Below are 15,958 nucleotides of genomic sequence, written 5' to 3'. Positions count from 1 at the left end.
ACAATGAAACCCTACATAACCAAATTCTCCTGGAGAAACAGTCAAGTCAGCAAGTAAAAAAAAAAGAAAGGCTGAAAAACAAAGAAAAAAACGAGCAAATAGATCAATTTAAGAAAAAGAAAATGAGTGTTACAAAAACGCTAAAAGAGAAAGATTCAGAAGAGCAAATAGATCTATAGAAGAACAGGAAAATCAGCGTAAAAAATAATCTCTAAGAGAAAGACAAAGACGAGCAAATAGATCTATTGAAGAAAAGGAAAATGAGCGTCAGAAAAATGTGAAAGCACACTGAGCTAGGAGAGCAACACTACGTCAGCAACAAGCAATAAAAATAGGCAGGATAACAGATCCACAAACAGACACAACACATTTATCAGCAGCCACACAGGAGAGGATAAATGATATAAGAGAAAGACAAAAACGTAAGAGACATGCTGAAAGAGAAAAAGCTAGGAGAGCAAGTCTTACACCAGAAGAACGACAATTACAATGTTTGCGACAAGCAGAATTACAGAGACTGGCCCGAAGTAAACGAGTGGAAAATAATGAACCCCGGGCAACAATAGAAAGAATGGCAATGATAAACGATATAGTTAATATTAATAAAGGTAACATTATACCCCACACATGTGGAGATTTAAATCAGATATGCAATTTTTGTCAAGCAAAACATTTTGAAGGAGAAAGACCATCTGATCAAAAATTTACACAGTGTTGCTCAAAAGGAAAAGTAAATCTTCAACCAATTCGAACAAATCCGTTTATACAGCAGCTCATGATTAGTGTTGAGCGCGAATATTCGAAAATAAAAAAAAATTCGCGAATATCGGCACTTCGCTAATTCGCGAATATTTCGAATATAGTGCTATAAATTCGATATTTCGAATATTCTTTTTTTTTTATTTTTTTGTTTTTTATTGTTATATTTTTTTCTTTCCCACTTCCCTAAAGTTGTTCTTACATGTCCTTTGGATTCCTGGCTTCCTGGCTGCTCCAGTCAGTGCCCTTTGCCGCTTCTGCCGACTTCCGTGCTCATGGAGCGTCCCCACCACCATGGGAACGTCTCCATATACTAGAATGTACTGTCGGATTTGAGAATTACGTGAAAAATCGCAATTCGATTATTTCAAGTTATAATAATCGAATTTCGATTTTAACTTAGCGCTGCTATATTTAATTCTAGACTAATATGGAATATAGCAGTGCTAAGTTAAAATCGAAATTTGATTATTATAACTTGAATTAATCGAATTGCGATTTCAACTTGGACCTGGTTTACTATGGTTGGCTTGGTAGAATTAGCGAATATGACGAATGTATTCGTCATATTCCACAAAACGCATATAACGAATGAATTCGTCATATTCCTCTAAACGAAGATAAACGAAGATAACGAAGTATTCTGCATCTTCGTTTTAGCTACCTATTCATCAACTTCGCTAATTCTAGCAATCATATAGGAAAGTTTACTATAGAGACAGCTAAGTTTAATTCGCTATGCGATTATATGACTGCTTTAAAAAAATAAATAAATAGAATAATTATAATACCTGATAATTATTATAATTATTCTATTTATAAAAAAAAAGCTAAGTAATATAATCGCATAGCGAATTAAACTTAGCTGTCTCTATAGTAAACTTTCCTATATGATTGCTAGAATTAGCGAAGTTGATGAATAGGTAGCTAAAACGAAGATGGAGAATACTTCGTTATCTTCGTTTTGTGGAATATGACGAATACATTCGTCATATTCGCTAATTCTACCAAGCCAACCATAGTAAACCAGGTCCAAGTTGAAATCGCAATTCGATTAATTCAAGTTATAATAATCAAATTTCCATATTAGGCTAGAATTAAATATACCGTATATACTCGAGTATAAGCCGACCCGAGTATAAGCCGAGCCCCTAATTTTACCCCAAAAAAATGGGAAAAATTATTGACTCGAGTATAAGACTAGGGTGGGAAATGCAGCTATAATGCAGAGTGTATGTGTATATAATGCACACACTCTACATTATATACACACATCTGCAAGAGGGTGACTCCCTGTATTTAATGCAGAGTGTGTGCATTATATACACACACACACTCTGCATTAAATACAGTGAGCCATCCACAGATCTCCCCCCTAAACAGTGCCATCCACAGATCCCCTATAAACAGTGCCATCCACAGATCCCCCTACAGTGCCATCCACAGATCCCCCTACAGTGCCATCCACAGATCCCCCTACAGTGCCATCCACAGATCCCCCTACAGTGCCATCCACAGATCTCCCTACAGTGCCATCCACAGATCCCCCTACAGTGCCATCCACAGATCCCCCTACAGTGCCATCCACAGATCTCCTTACAGTGCCATCCACAGATCCCCCTACAGTGCCATCCACAGATCCCCCTACAGTGCCATCCACAGATCCCCCTACAGTGCCATCCACAGATCTCCCTACAGTGCCATCCACAGATCCCCCTACAGTGCCATCCACAGATCCCCCTACAGTGCCATCCACAGATCTCCTTACAGTGCCATCCACAGATCCCCCTACAGTGCCATCCACAGATCCCCCTACAGTGCCATCCACAGATCTCCCTACATTGCCATCCACAGATCCCCCTACAGTGCCATCCACAGATCCCCCTACAGTGCCATCCACAGATCCCCCTACAGTGCCATCCACAGATCTCCCTACAGTGCCATCCACAGATCCCCCTACAGTGCCATCCACAGATCCCCCTACAGTGCCATCCACAGATCTCCTTACAGTGCCATCCACAGATCCCCCTACAGTGCCATCCACAGATCCCCCTACAGTGCCATCCACAGATCCCCCTACAGTGCCATCCACAGATCTCCCTACATTGCCATCCACAGATCCCCCTACAGTGCCATCCACAGATCCCCCTACAGTGCCATCCACAGATCTCCCTACAGTGCCATCCACAGATCCCCCTCCCCGACGCTCACAGCAGTATTCTTACTTTGTCTTTGCTTCGGTAATACAGGCAGTGTGGGGAGCGGCGCTCACTCACTGACGTCACGCGCCTTCTCCCACTAGGCGGCGCATGCGCGTGACGTCAGTGAGTGAGCGCCGCCCCCCGCACTGCCTGTATTACCGGAGCTAGACTAGGCTCGAGTATAAGACGAGGAGGCTTTTTGAGCACAAAAATATGTGCCAAAAAACTCGTCTTATACTCGAGTATATGCGGTAGCAGTGCTAAGTTAAAATCGAAATTCGATTATTATAACTTGAAATAATCGAATTGCGATTTTTCACGTAATTCTCAAATCCGACAGTACATTCTAGTATGGAGGCGTTCCCATGGTGATGGGGACGCTCCATGAGCACGGAAGTCGGCAGAAGCGGCAACGGGCACTGACTGAAGCAGCCAGGAAGCCAGGAATCCAAAGGACAGGTAAGAACAACTTTAGGGAAGTAGGAAAGAAAAAAAAAGAAAAAAAAAAATAATTCAAGTTATAATAATCGAATTTCGATTTTAACTTAGCACTGCTATATTTAATTCTAGACTAATATGGAATATAGCAGTGCTAAGTTAAAATCGAAATTCGATTATTATAACTTGAATTAATCGCATTGCTATTTCAATAGGAGAGTAGCCTTTAAGTTGAAATCGCAATACGCGATTATTTAAATTGCATATTAATCGCGATAACAAGAATAATGACGAATATTCGATTTTGACGAATATAAAACGAATATGGCACCTGCCGCTCATCACTACTCATGATGGGTCAGCATCATTACAGCAAAAATTTCATGCAAAATATAAGGTCAATAAATAGTGCTCTGGCATTTGCATCTATGGGAGCCAACATTAGTCCGCCTCCTGGCTATGGGCCATACTGTTTTCGAATCCATGGTTCCATTTGTCACAGAGCAGGAACACTGCATCCTCAACAGGGTGAAAACAGACAGTTTGCACAATTCTACATTTTAGATCCCTCTGAAGCTGCAGAGCAAAGAATGCAAATTTCTGCCAACTCAGGAATAAATACAGAGCTTATGCAAACATTAAGTACATTTATGGCACAATTCAATCCTTTTGCCGAGGCTTGCAAAATGTTGTACCAAGTTGAAAAAGAATATGAAGAGAATGCCGCCAAAAATGACAATGTTATTAAGGAAGTGTCCATGACAATAGTACAAGATCGCAAAAATGACCAAAGGCGCTATAACGCACCAAAATATAATGAGGTTGCTTTTATTTTTCAAAATGATGATGGAGAACCACCACTTGAAAGAGATCTTCTTATACACTGCAAACCAAGTAAAGATTATACAAATAAAAAAAAAACACAAAGAATTTGTGTCCTTGATCCTAATTTGGAACCCATGGTTTATCCATTGTTATTCCCCTATGGGGATCAAATCTGGGGAATTGACATTCCATTGCAAAACAGACCACAAGCTTTATTAAATTTACCAAACCAGTCACACCATCCTAGAGTTAGAGTCACTCAAATGCAAAACTACGGTTACCGTCTTTCCATTAGAGAGGATTTTAATCCCTTTTTAAATGCAGGCCGCCTTACACAGCAATATATAGTTGATGCATATGTAAAAATTATATACGTCAAAATCAGCCTAAATTGCGTGTTGAAAAATACTCTGGATTAATGGATCATTTGTTTAATGAAGCCAATGAAGCAGGCCTGAGTCCTGGAAAAATGTATGTTTTGCCTTCTTCATTTGCAGGGAGCCCCAGAAACATGCAACAAAATTATCAAGATGCTATGGCAATTGTCAGAAAATATGGAAAACCAGATCTTTTTATTACAATGACATGCAATCCCAAATGGGAAGAGATTGTACATAACCTACAACATGGACAAACTGTTGATGGACAACCACATTTAGTTTGAAGAGTATTTCACCTGAAACTCAAAGCTCTAATTGATGACATCAGTAAAAAAACATATTTTTGGAGTCCCAAAAGCAATGGTCTATCTGATAGAATTTCAAAAGAGAGGTTTACCACATGCTCACATACTTCTCATTCTTAAAGAAAGCTGTAAACCAAAAAATGAAGAACTGATAGATAAAATTGTCTCTGCTGAAATCCCTAACATAGAAATCACTCCTCGCTTACATGCAATTGTAACAAAGCATATGATTCATGGACCATGCGGAGCACTCAATCCTAATTCTCCATGTATGACAAATGACAAATGCTGTAAGGATTTTCTGAAGGAATTCCAACAAAAAACTATTGCTAATAGCAATGGCTATCCAAAGTACAAGAGAAGAGATACAGGCCAAACTACACTGCTCAAAAAAATAAAGGGAACACAAAAATAACACATCCTAGATCTGAATTAATTAAATATTCTTCTGAAATACTTTGTTCTTTACATAGTTGAATGTGCTGACAACAAAATCACACAAAAATAAAAAAATGGAAATCAAATTTTTCAACCCATAGAGGTCTGGATTTAGAGTCACACTCAAAATTAAACTGGAAAAACACACTACAGGCTGATCCAACTTTGATGTAATGTCCTTAAAACAAGTCAAAATGAGGCTCAGTAGTGTGTGTGGCCTCCACGTGCCTGTATGACCTCCCTACAATGCCTGTGCATGCTTCTGATGAGGTGGCGGACGGTCTCCTGAGGGATCTCCTCCCAGACCTGGACTAAAGCATCTGCCAACTCCTGGACAGTCTGTGGTGCAACGTGACGTTGGTGGATAGAGCGAGACATGATGTCCCAGATGTGCTCAATTGGATTCAGGTCTGGGGAATGGGCGGGCCAGTCCATAGCATCGATGCCTTTGTCTTGCAGGAACTGCTGACACACTCCAGCCACATGAGGTCTAGCATTGTCTTGCATTAGGAGGAACCCAGGGCCAACCGCACCAGCATATGGTCTCACAAGGGGTCTGAGGATCTCATCTCGGTACCTAATGGCAGTCAGGCTACCTCTGGCGAGCACATGGAGGGCTGTGCGGCCCTCTAAAGAAATGCCACCCCACACCATTACTGACCCAATGCCAAACCGGTCATGCTGGAGGATGTTGCAGGCAGCAGAACGTTCTCCACGGCGTCTCCAGACTCTGTCACGTCTGTCACATGTGCTCAGTGTGAACCTGCTTTCATCTGTGAAGAGCACAGGGCGCCAGTGGCGAATTTGCCAATCTTGGTGTTCTCTGGCAAATGCCAAACGTCCTGCACGGTGTTGGGCTGTAAGAACAACCCCCACCTGTGGCCCTCATATCACCCTCATGGAGTCTGTTTCTGACCATTTGAGCAGACACATGCACATTTGTGGCCTGCTGGAGGTCATTTTGCAGGGCTCTGGCAGTGCTCCTCCTGTTCCTCCTTGCACAAAGGCGGAGGTAGCGGTCCTGCTGCTGGGTTGTTGCCCTCCTACGGCCTCCTCCACGTCTCCTGATGTACTGGCCTGTCTCCTGGTAGCGCCTCCATGCTCTGGACACTACGCTGACAGACACAGCAAACCTTCTTGCCACAGCTCGCATTGATGTGCCATCCTGGATAAGCTGCACTACCTGAGCCACTTGTGTGGGTTTTAGACTCCGTCTCATGCTACCACTAGAGTGAAAGCACCGCCAGCATTCAAAAGTGACCAAAACATTAGCCAGGAAGCAAAGGAACTGAGAAGTGGTCTGTGGTGACCACCTGCAGAACCACTCCTTTATTGGGGGTGTCTTGCTAATTGCCTATAATTTCCACCTGTTGTCTATCCCATTTGCACAACAGCATGTGAAACTGATTGTCACTCAGTGTTGCTTCCTAAGTGGACAGTTAAATTTCACAGAAGTGTGATTGACTTGGAGTTACATTGTGTTGTTTAAGTGTTCCCTTTATTTTTTTGAGCAGTGTATAATTCTTAACGGAAAGAATATTGATAATTCTTGGGTTGTACCATATAATCCTTACTTAGCGTTGAAGTACAATTGCCACATTAATGTGGTAGTTTGTACATGAGTGAAAAGTGTCAAATACCTTTTTAAATATGTGTACAAAGGTCATGATTGTGCAAATGTTGTCATTCAAGAACAAGGTACTTTGAATCATGATGAAATAAACACCTTTATTAATTCTAGGTATGTCAGTGCTCCAGAAGCAGCATGGCGTTTGCATGGGTTTGAAATGCATTATCAATCCCATACCATCCATAGATTAGCGGTGCATCTGCCTGAAGAACAATCCGTTTTTTTCAACTCAAATGACATTACCACAGCGGTACAGAGAGCTTTAAACCGTGATACTCAATTGACAGCTTGGTTCAAATTTAATCAACAAAAAGAGGAAGCAAAGAATATATTATATTCGGACATTCCTTTGCATTATGTGTTTGACTCTCAAAATTGTTGTTGGAAATTGCGTCAACGTAGTGCAGAAAAAATTATTGGACGAATGAATTCTGTCAACTTAATATCAGATGCAGAGCGTTACTGTCTGTGTCTACTATTGCTGCATGTGGCTGGTGCAGTATCCTTTGAAGATCTGAGGACGGTACATGGAAATGTCTATCCCACTTTCCAAGAGGCTGCAAAAGCAAAAGGACTTATTAATGATGACGATGTGTGGGAGAACACTCTGGAAGATGCTGTCCACTTTACAATGCCTTAAGGAATTATTTGCATATGTCTGCGTTTTTGCAGCATTACAAAATATGAATGCACTTTTTCTAAAATATGAGCAATATCTCATTGAAGATTTAGTTCACAAACATAAACAACACAATGATGATTGTACAATTTGTTGTAAGATCGCACTTAAATAAATAGCCAACATTCTGGTACTACATGGCAAAAACTGTGCAGATTTTGGATTGCCTTCCACAATGCCAAATACTGATCAACTTTGGAATATGTATGATAAGGAATTACAAAAATACAGAGCTGAAGAAATGGAGAAAACATTAAACAGAGAACAAAAAAGATCTTCAGAAAAAATATTGTCTGCAAGCAAAAATGACAACCTTTGCAACCGTTGTTTTTTCTTGGATGGTCCAGGAGGTAGTGGTAAAAAGTATCTTTACAAAACTCTTCTCAGCACAGTTCGTGGAGAAGGTAACATTGCACTCCCTGTAGCCTCAACAGGTATAGCAGCCAATCTTCTTGAGGGTGGAAGAACATACCACTCTCAGTTCAAATTGCCTGTTCCGATAGTTGAGAACTCAATATCAAATATGCTTCTCAATTCTGCTGATGCTGAAAATTTGAGATCATCTACAGTGCTCATTTGGGATGAGTGTACAATGGCCCCGTCTATTGCTCTTACAGTGGTTGACAAACTGCTAAAAGAAATAATGGATAACCAGAAACCCTTTGGAGGAAAAGGTTTATTACTTGGTGGAGATTTTCGGCAAACACTTCCAGTGGTTCCTCATGGTGACCGGACAAAAATTTCTGAAGCATGTATAAAGTATAATAAACTGTGGCAAAACTTCCAAATACTTAACCTTACAAACAATATCTGTTCAGTTGATACTGAATTCAGCAATTGGTTGATCCAAGTTGGCAATGGTGATACACCACACATTGACCGTACAGGAAATATTGTCAAAACTTTTTTGGAGAAAATTTTTTAGTTCCTGATGTCTCAAAGATAACAAAAAAATTTATTCTTTGTCCAAAGAACTCTGATGTTGATATCATAAATGAAGAGGTGCTAAACATTTTGGAAGGAGATACTGTGACATTCCTTAGCTCAAACTCAATTGATGACTCAACTGAGGAAGATATGCAGAACTATCCTATTGAGTTTCTTAATGAGTTAACTCCAACAGAAATGCCGAGGCATAAACTGAACCTTAAAAAGGGAGCAATAATTATGCTCCTCAGAAATATAAACCCTAAAAGAGGATTGTGCAATGGAATCCGCCTCTTTGTTAAAGACTTGAAAAGAAACCTCATTATTGCTCAAGTAATAACAGGTTCAGCGGAAGGGGACATGTTCTTTATTCCACGTATTGATTTAGCTCCATCCTCTACTAATTTGCCATTTACCTTAAGAAGACGACAATTTCCAGTTGCATTAGCCTTTGCCATGACAATTAATAAAGCTCAGGGGCAAACCTTAGAAAAAGTTGGCATTTACTTAACAGAACCAGTATTCTGCCAAGGTCAGTTATATGTTGCATTATCTAGAGTTAGAACTTTTTCAGATGTGGTTGTAAAGGTTGTAGATGGTCCTGAACAAGGCAAACTGTTGCCAAATTCAGATAGAATATTTACAAGAAATGTTGTGTATAAAGAAATTTTATAGAAAAATTTCAAGAGGTTAAAAAATACCTTTTTCCTGAATATCTGATTCAGGTATTGTATATTGCAGATTGTTACAAACTATACTTACTGTATCGTGATATATACATTTCCATTTTATTTTTATTATTAATTTACTTTTGACTTCTTTCCAAAATATTTTTGACAAAAGAAAATAAAACAAGAAATACAATGTGGTTAAAATATCTTACTATTTAATATAGACTAAAATTTCTACTAATGTTTATACACTACTGTTCTAGCGCCCATTATTATAACGGGCTTAATGTCTAGTTAATAATAATTACAGTGCACTAGCCTTTGTTGGAAAAATGAGGAGGAACTTCTCTGTATAGAGCTAAGAATCCTGACAAAGCATACAGAAATTTTTCAATATATAAAAAGATGTTCACATTGGATACAGGAGAGTGTTCACATTATGTTAAAAAGCCACAGGGTTAATCCAAATGTGTAGTCTTTATTGTAAATTATACAGTAGTTACATTCATATATATCATGAAGTTCACTTCACCGTATATTGAGAGATCCCTCTGGTTATGCGATCGCTTTAACTCTGGATTTCTCGGTATATGGGTGAAGTGTATAGATAAGTGTTTGCAATCACTCAATAGCAAGGTATAAATCCAAGATCAAAGTTTCTCAGTGTATAGGTAAATATTCACTTTAGGCTTGGAGTAGTAATTGTGTTCAGGTTCGATCTGGTTAAAGGAAAAGCATGCATACACAGTCCACTTGGATGTTTAGCTGGGTTTTTACATCGTATATAAATGCAGATAAAAGCTTATGTTTCAAAAAAGGCTTAATCTGCCCTATTTTGTTATAGCAATGAAGTCATTTCATCATCGATAGATAGTTGCAGGCTGCTACTTACAGTTCTGAAGGTTCAATGCGGGGATCGGGGTACTGTGTCTTGGCGTCCCACGTGGTCTCCGGCACTAATGTGACTTACCTACGCAACATCTCCTTATTAGGAGCGCCGCAGTTCTAGGACTCAGCCCGCCACCTCTACACTCCGACTCCGAGGCGCGGTGTCCCACGTGGACGGCAATCAGTATCAATGTAGCTGCTAAGGAAACACAGCGTCCCACGTGATCGGGACTCTGTATAGGTGTTGTCGATCAAATGGCGGTCACAGGTATCACCCGGCAATGGCAGAATAAGTCCTTATGAAGCGCTCCTATATAATAATTGTTTGAATCTAATTGATGCATAGATCACAATCTGGAGGTCCCCAGCTCTACCAAACGCATTTCGGAACCATGGCCTGTTCCTTCCTCAGTGGTAAGGGCCTCCATATTGTATGATTCCTTAAATAGTGTGTTTGGGATACATTCAAAATCCCAACTGGACTGGGATTAGGATCATGCGGGTATCTTAAAGGGCATTTCTCCTACTCCATGCCTAACTCGTATACAAAATATATAAAAAATAAACAAACGACAAGGAAAGTATAAAAATATAACAATATAAAATCAACATATCAAATATATAAATGGGCCATACCAAAAATGCAGTGAAAAACTGTTCCATGTAAAATGCGCTCAAAAGACAAGGGGGCACTGCCTTTGATTGGAAAGGAAAAAGTTCAGTCTCCGGAAGCGTTAAAGCTTCTTTGCCATAAGAACGATGAAGCTGGGGAATAGACTTCAGGACCTCAGGACGTGGTCACAGCAGGAACAGTGGACAGTTTTAAAAAGGGTTTAGACGAATTCTTAAAAGTAAACAACATTAATGCTTATGAAAACATGCAGAAATCTGAGTCTCAATTCTTCTGGGATTCGCACCCCCAACTATCCCTTGGTTGAACTTGATGGACTTATGTCTTTTTTCAACCGTATTAACTATGTAACTATGTAAGATAGTCACACAGAGCTACAGGCATCTGAGCTCAGCTTAGCTCTGGCACGTTTTTGGGCCTAATCCACCCACAGTGTGAGTGGTTTCACCAGATCCTGAAGCATATATGGCTCTGGCTGCTTTTCACCCTCCCTACAGCTTCTATCAGACTGTGGAATATCATGGAGGGTTCTTTGTCCCCCTTTGATGCTCTGCATTTGACCTGACTGCCACTGTCGCTGCTCACAGTGCCAATACCACAGCTACTATCACCACCAACACAGCTATGCCTGGGGTCTTCAGCCTCCACCCTGAACCTCCTCCTCAGTGTAGTACAAATGCAGACTACTCTCACATGAGTCGTCAACAGGGAGACTCTCTTGGCTATCTGCCATAGGGTGTGGTGGCGTTTTCTTGACACTTCTTAAGAAAAGGAAAGGTCCTGCACTAGGAAGGGGCAGTGAAGACTGAGAGGACTCCATTGAAAGTCTTCTCTGGGGCTGCAAGGAGGAGGATCAGTAGGAAAGCTGTGACCCCTGGACCCAGACTCCAAAGTCACCTCCAGGTCATCCTGCTGCAACTGAGAAGAGGAGTGTGCCATCCAATTCACAAGCTCATCCTCTTTCTCCTGACCGATAATATTGCTCCTTTCTGCAGTCAGCAGGGACAACTGCGGCCTACTAGTATTACTACTATTGCTACTACTACTACAAATGTAGCAGGTATCACATCTAATTTATGCATTATGACTGTGACTGTTAGCTCTGCTGCATCTGTTCCTCTTGTGAAGGTCTATGCAAATGCTGCTGAGTTAGAAGTCACCATTTGTGAGTTATCACATCTAGTTAACACGTTATGACTGAGACTGTTAACTCACTAGCTACATCTGTACTTCTGTCTGGATAGCTCATGCTACCACCACTCACTTTCAGTCTCTGGGTCTGTCGTTTGGAACCATTACGTAGCCCTCACATTTTTGGGCTTTACAGATAAAGTTGTGTGCCACCCTGTGTATTGGTGTAGCATTCATGTATATGCTGATTTAAATATATTCAACAATTCCCTAAAAAAAAATTGTACCGGGTGGAGATAGAAATTAAGGGAAACAGATTTAGGCTTAAGTTTGTTATCACTCACAGTTATTTTGGTGCACTACCCGATGTATTGATGAAGTGATCATGTATATGTTTGTTAAATTAAATTGAACAACCTTCAAAATAAATTTACCATAAATTCCCACAGTGTGGAAAAAGAAGTAAATGTAAATGAATGAGGCCTGACGCTTAATATCACGTTATTGTTCACAGTAAATTTGGTGTGCTACCCTGTGTATTGGTGTACTGATCACCTATATTTTAGTTTAATTAAATTGAACAACCCTCAAACAAAAAAAAACTGTGTTGAGGTAGGGATAAAAAAAAAAAGGATTTCTGTTAAAATGGGGAGAAAATTAAAAGAATGTCATTGCAGGTAGCTGCTTTTGAGGTTTGCAGCAACTGCATTTGTGGTAGGAGTCAATGCCAGTCTCAGCTCCTCACTTCTCATTACCTGGCTGGCAACTGCCCTGCCTCCTTAATCTGCACAGAATTCTTCTTCTTTGTAATTCTAGCCTATTTCTTTACTTAGTAGAATACTAGCTTAATTGTGATTTCTTACTGTCCCTGACTCACTAAGATTGTATTTTTGTCAGACACTGTAAAACCCAACCACCCTCTATCATAGCCCAACATATACAGAGTGACCAAATGGAGAAAAATAGAAAAGGCGGCACTCACCAGCGTAAATAAAACAATTCTTTATTGATGCAGAAAGGTAAAATCTTTGGGCTGGAGCATGCGATGCGTGATTACACAGATGGAATCGGCGGTGATGGCTGTTTCGCGCTAACTTGCGCATCGCCTGGCCCGACGAAGCACAAGTTAGCGCGAAACAGCCTTCGCCGCCGATTCCATCTGTGTAATCACGCATCGCATGCTCCAGCCCGAAGATTTTACCTTTCTGCATCAATAAAGAATTGTTTTATCTACGCTGGTGAGTGCCGCCTTTTCTATTTTTCTCCATTTGGTAATATTATCTGCTGCTGAGGCTGTGCACCACCGAATGCGTTTAAAGGGACAGGTAGTTGAGGACCGGGTACATATATATTATTTTTTTTACGTCCGGCAGTGCCGCCTTACCCCTATTTTCTCCACCACTGACACATACAGAGTGACTTTCTGCTCATTCTACTAGGGCACCTCCCTGCCTGCTACAGCAATGATTGGCTCATCCATTCTGTCTGTCGGCCTGGGAGCCAATAAGGGCCTCCCCCCACTTCTTCTTCCTCCCTAGTGCATTTTTCCAGCTGACATGTGCAATAAAATGGTGTTCTGCGCCGTTTTAATGGATTCATTTGAAAGAAACCTGAAAAGGTTCAGATTCGTCTGTCATCCGTAAAATTGCAAAGTTCGTAACAAACTAATTTGGTCATCTTTAGAGGGAAGGAACCAAAAGGAACCAAAAATATTACATTGTATATTTTCCAGTAATTATCAGTAGTGAAATGTTTAGTTTAGACAAATATATGTCCATGTTCCATTCTTAGCAGCCTATTCAAACAAGGCTTAAAGGGGTTGTCTCATTACAGACAATGGGGGCATATCGCTAGAATATATCAGGAAGGGAGCCCCACAAGGCAGCGGCTGCACATGCACAATGCGTCCTCCAACACTTTTGGCACTCCGTTCTCAATATAGGTGCGGGTATAAAATAATGGAGGCATATCCTAGCGATATGCCCCCATTGTCTGTGATAAGACCACCCCTTTTAGCGTCACACTTCACACTTTGTATTGGCCAAAAAGCAAATCCCCTTAGCTTTGGTCATATTGACCAGCACAAACTCAACGGTTTATTGCCTTTTCTCCAGAAATTGAAGTGACCCTCTAGTTCAAGAAAAAAAAAAAAAGCTAAATGGTGGAATGAACAGAACACTAACCTGATGCCCTGCCCTGCGTTTTGTCTTTTCAGCTGACATTAGCTGTTTCATAGACTTCTCTTTTACCATCTAAGATGACTGCATTGTTTCTCGGGCTACCTTACACATTTGTACGCATTTTGTACTCCAAAGCACTTCCTGCTTGATCAACTCTGCTCTTATATTGGCCTGCAGGACTCACAAGAACAAGTCTCACCGATCTGAGGTTAGTGGGAAGTGCATTGGACTACAAAATGCACAGGGTGTATCAGGTTGTAGTCTCAGAAGTGATGCAGCCATGTTGGATGGATGAAAGAGGGCCTGGGAATTGGCACATCTGCGGATGAGAAGATGAAAAGTAGTGCAGCAGGAAGGTGTTCTGTTTGTCCTCCAGTCAATGTCAATGGTTTTTCTGATACCAGAGGGTCACTTTAGCTACGTTGTGGTCTGTGACATACAGCCATGACCCTTTTTCATTACATGGTTACATTAGAATATTTTATTCACATAGACATATTTTAATAATTATCACAAAGGGACAAAGAAGAAATGTAAAGCTGAATAAAAAATACAAGGTTTGAAGCTTTTGAGTATACCTGTATCTTCTTTTTTTTCTTTCAATTTTGTTGGTTCTAATTTTCTATATTTCTTTTTGTATCTTCTGCAAGAAATTAATTTTAAATGTTCCAAATGTTTTAATGATGTGTGAGTTCCTTAAGCTGTATATCACAGGATTCATCAACGGAGTCCCAACAGTGTACAGCAGTGACAATAATTTGTTTATATTCAACGATTGGCCTTTGGTTGGAAGTATATAAACACCAAATAATGTTCCATAGAATATGGAGACCACAGTGAGGTGGGAGCTGCAGGTGGAGAAGGCTTTCTGTCTACCAGTAGATGAAGAAATCTTCAGGATGACAGAGATGATATAACTATAGGACATTATAATTATTATAAAAACACAGAAAAGAACAGGGGTAGATATTAACATAATTTCCAACTGCACACCGCTGGTATCTGAACAGGATAGCTCGAGTACTGGAGGCATATCACAGAAGAAGTGGTCGATTGTGTTTGGTCCACAATATTCTAGCAAGGATGTTGGTGTCATTTCAACCGTCGACAAAGAAAAACCCAGCAACCAACTTATGACGATCAACTTCAGGCACAAATTGTGATTCATGATGGTGGTGTAACGTAATGGGTTACAGATGGCCAAATACCTGTCATAAGACATGACTGTCAATAGAAAACACTCTGAACCCTCACAGAAGGCAAATATAAATAACTGGGCAATGCAGGCTGCAAAGGAAATTATCCCAACTTTATGCAGTAGAACATGGAGCAGACTAGGGACAACGTCTGTGGTCAGTAAGACGTCAGCAATAGACAGTTGTGTGAGGAAAAAGTACATGGGCTGGTGAAGTTCTCTGACGTGTGTCACCAGGGTTACCATGAGGAGGTTTCCACATAACGTCAGACAGTAGACAATAAGGAAAATGGTAAAGAGAACGTAATTTAGATTCTGTGAGCTTTTAAATCCTAACAAATGGATTTTTGCAATAATGGAAATATTTGGTTGAAGCATAGCCTGGAATGCATTAAGCGAGTTACAGGGTAAATAATGTAAAATCAATAAATAAAGTAGATAGAGAACAGAAAATAAGACATCATTTAATGCTTCAGATTTCTACAAGCTGAAACAAGACACACAATGTAGAAAGTGGAAAAAAATATGTGGCATGTGAAATAAATAAAACATAATAACTGAAGACATACATATATTGCTACATGTATTTAGAATTCCCCCATGCAAGACCACATTTTAGAAGATACTGTTTAGCCCATTCACCAAGAACAATTGCAAGAATATTTTCTGAAAATAGGCAC

At 40.3% G+C, this 15,958-nt stretch overlaps 1 protein-coding gene across 1 annotated transcript; it reads right to left on the bottom strand.

Moving 5' to 3' along the window:
* Positions 1–14,705: 14,705 nt before the first annotated feature.
* LOC120989311 (olfactory receptor 11L1-like) lies at positions 14,706–15,656 on the bottom strand. The gene has a single exon (XM_040417332.1). The coding sequence runs from the start codon at positions 15,654–15,656 to the stop codon at positions 14,706–14,708; it is 951 nt and encodes a 316-aa protein (XP_040273266.1).
* Positions 15,657–15,958: the final 302 nt, after the last annotated feature.

The sequence above is a fragment of the Bufo bufo genome, chromosome 1, assembly GCF_905171765.1.
Source record: "Bufo bufo chromosome 1, aBufBuf1.1, whole genome shotgun sequence".
Classification (NCBI taxonomy): domain Eukaryota; kingdom Metazoa; phylum Chordata; class Amphibia; order Anura; family Bufonidae; genus Bufo; species Bufo bufo.
Note: the sequence above shows the minus strand (reverse complement) of the source record. Positions and strands in the feature narration are given on the sequence as shown.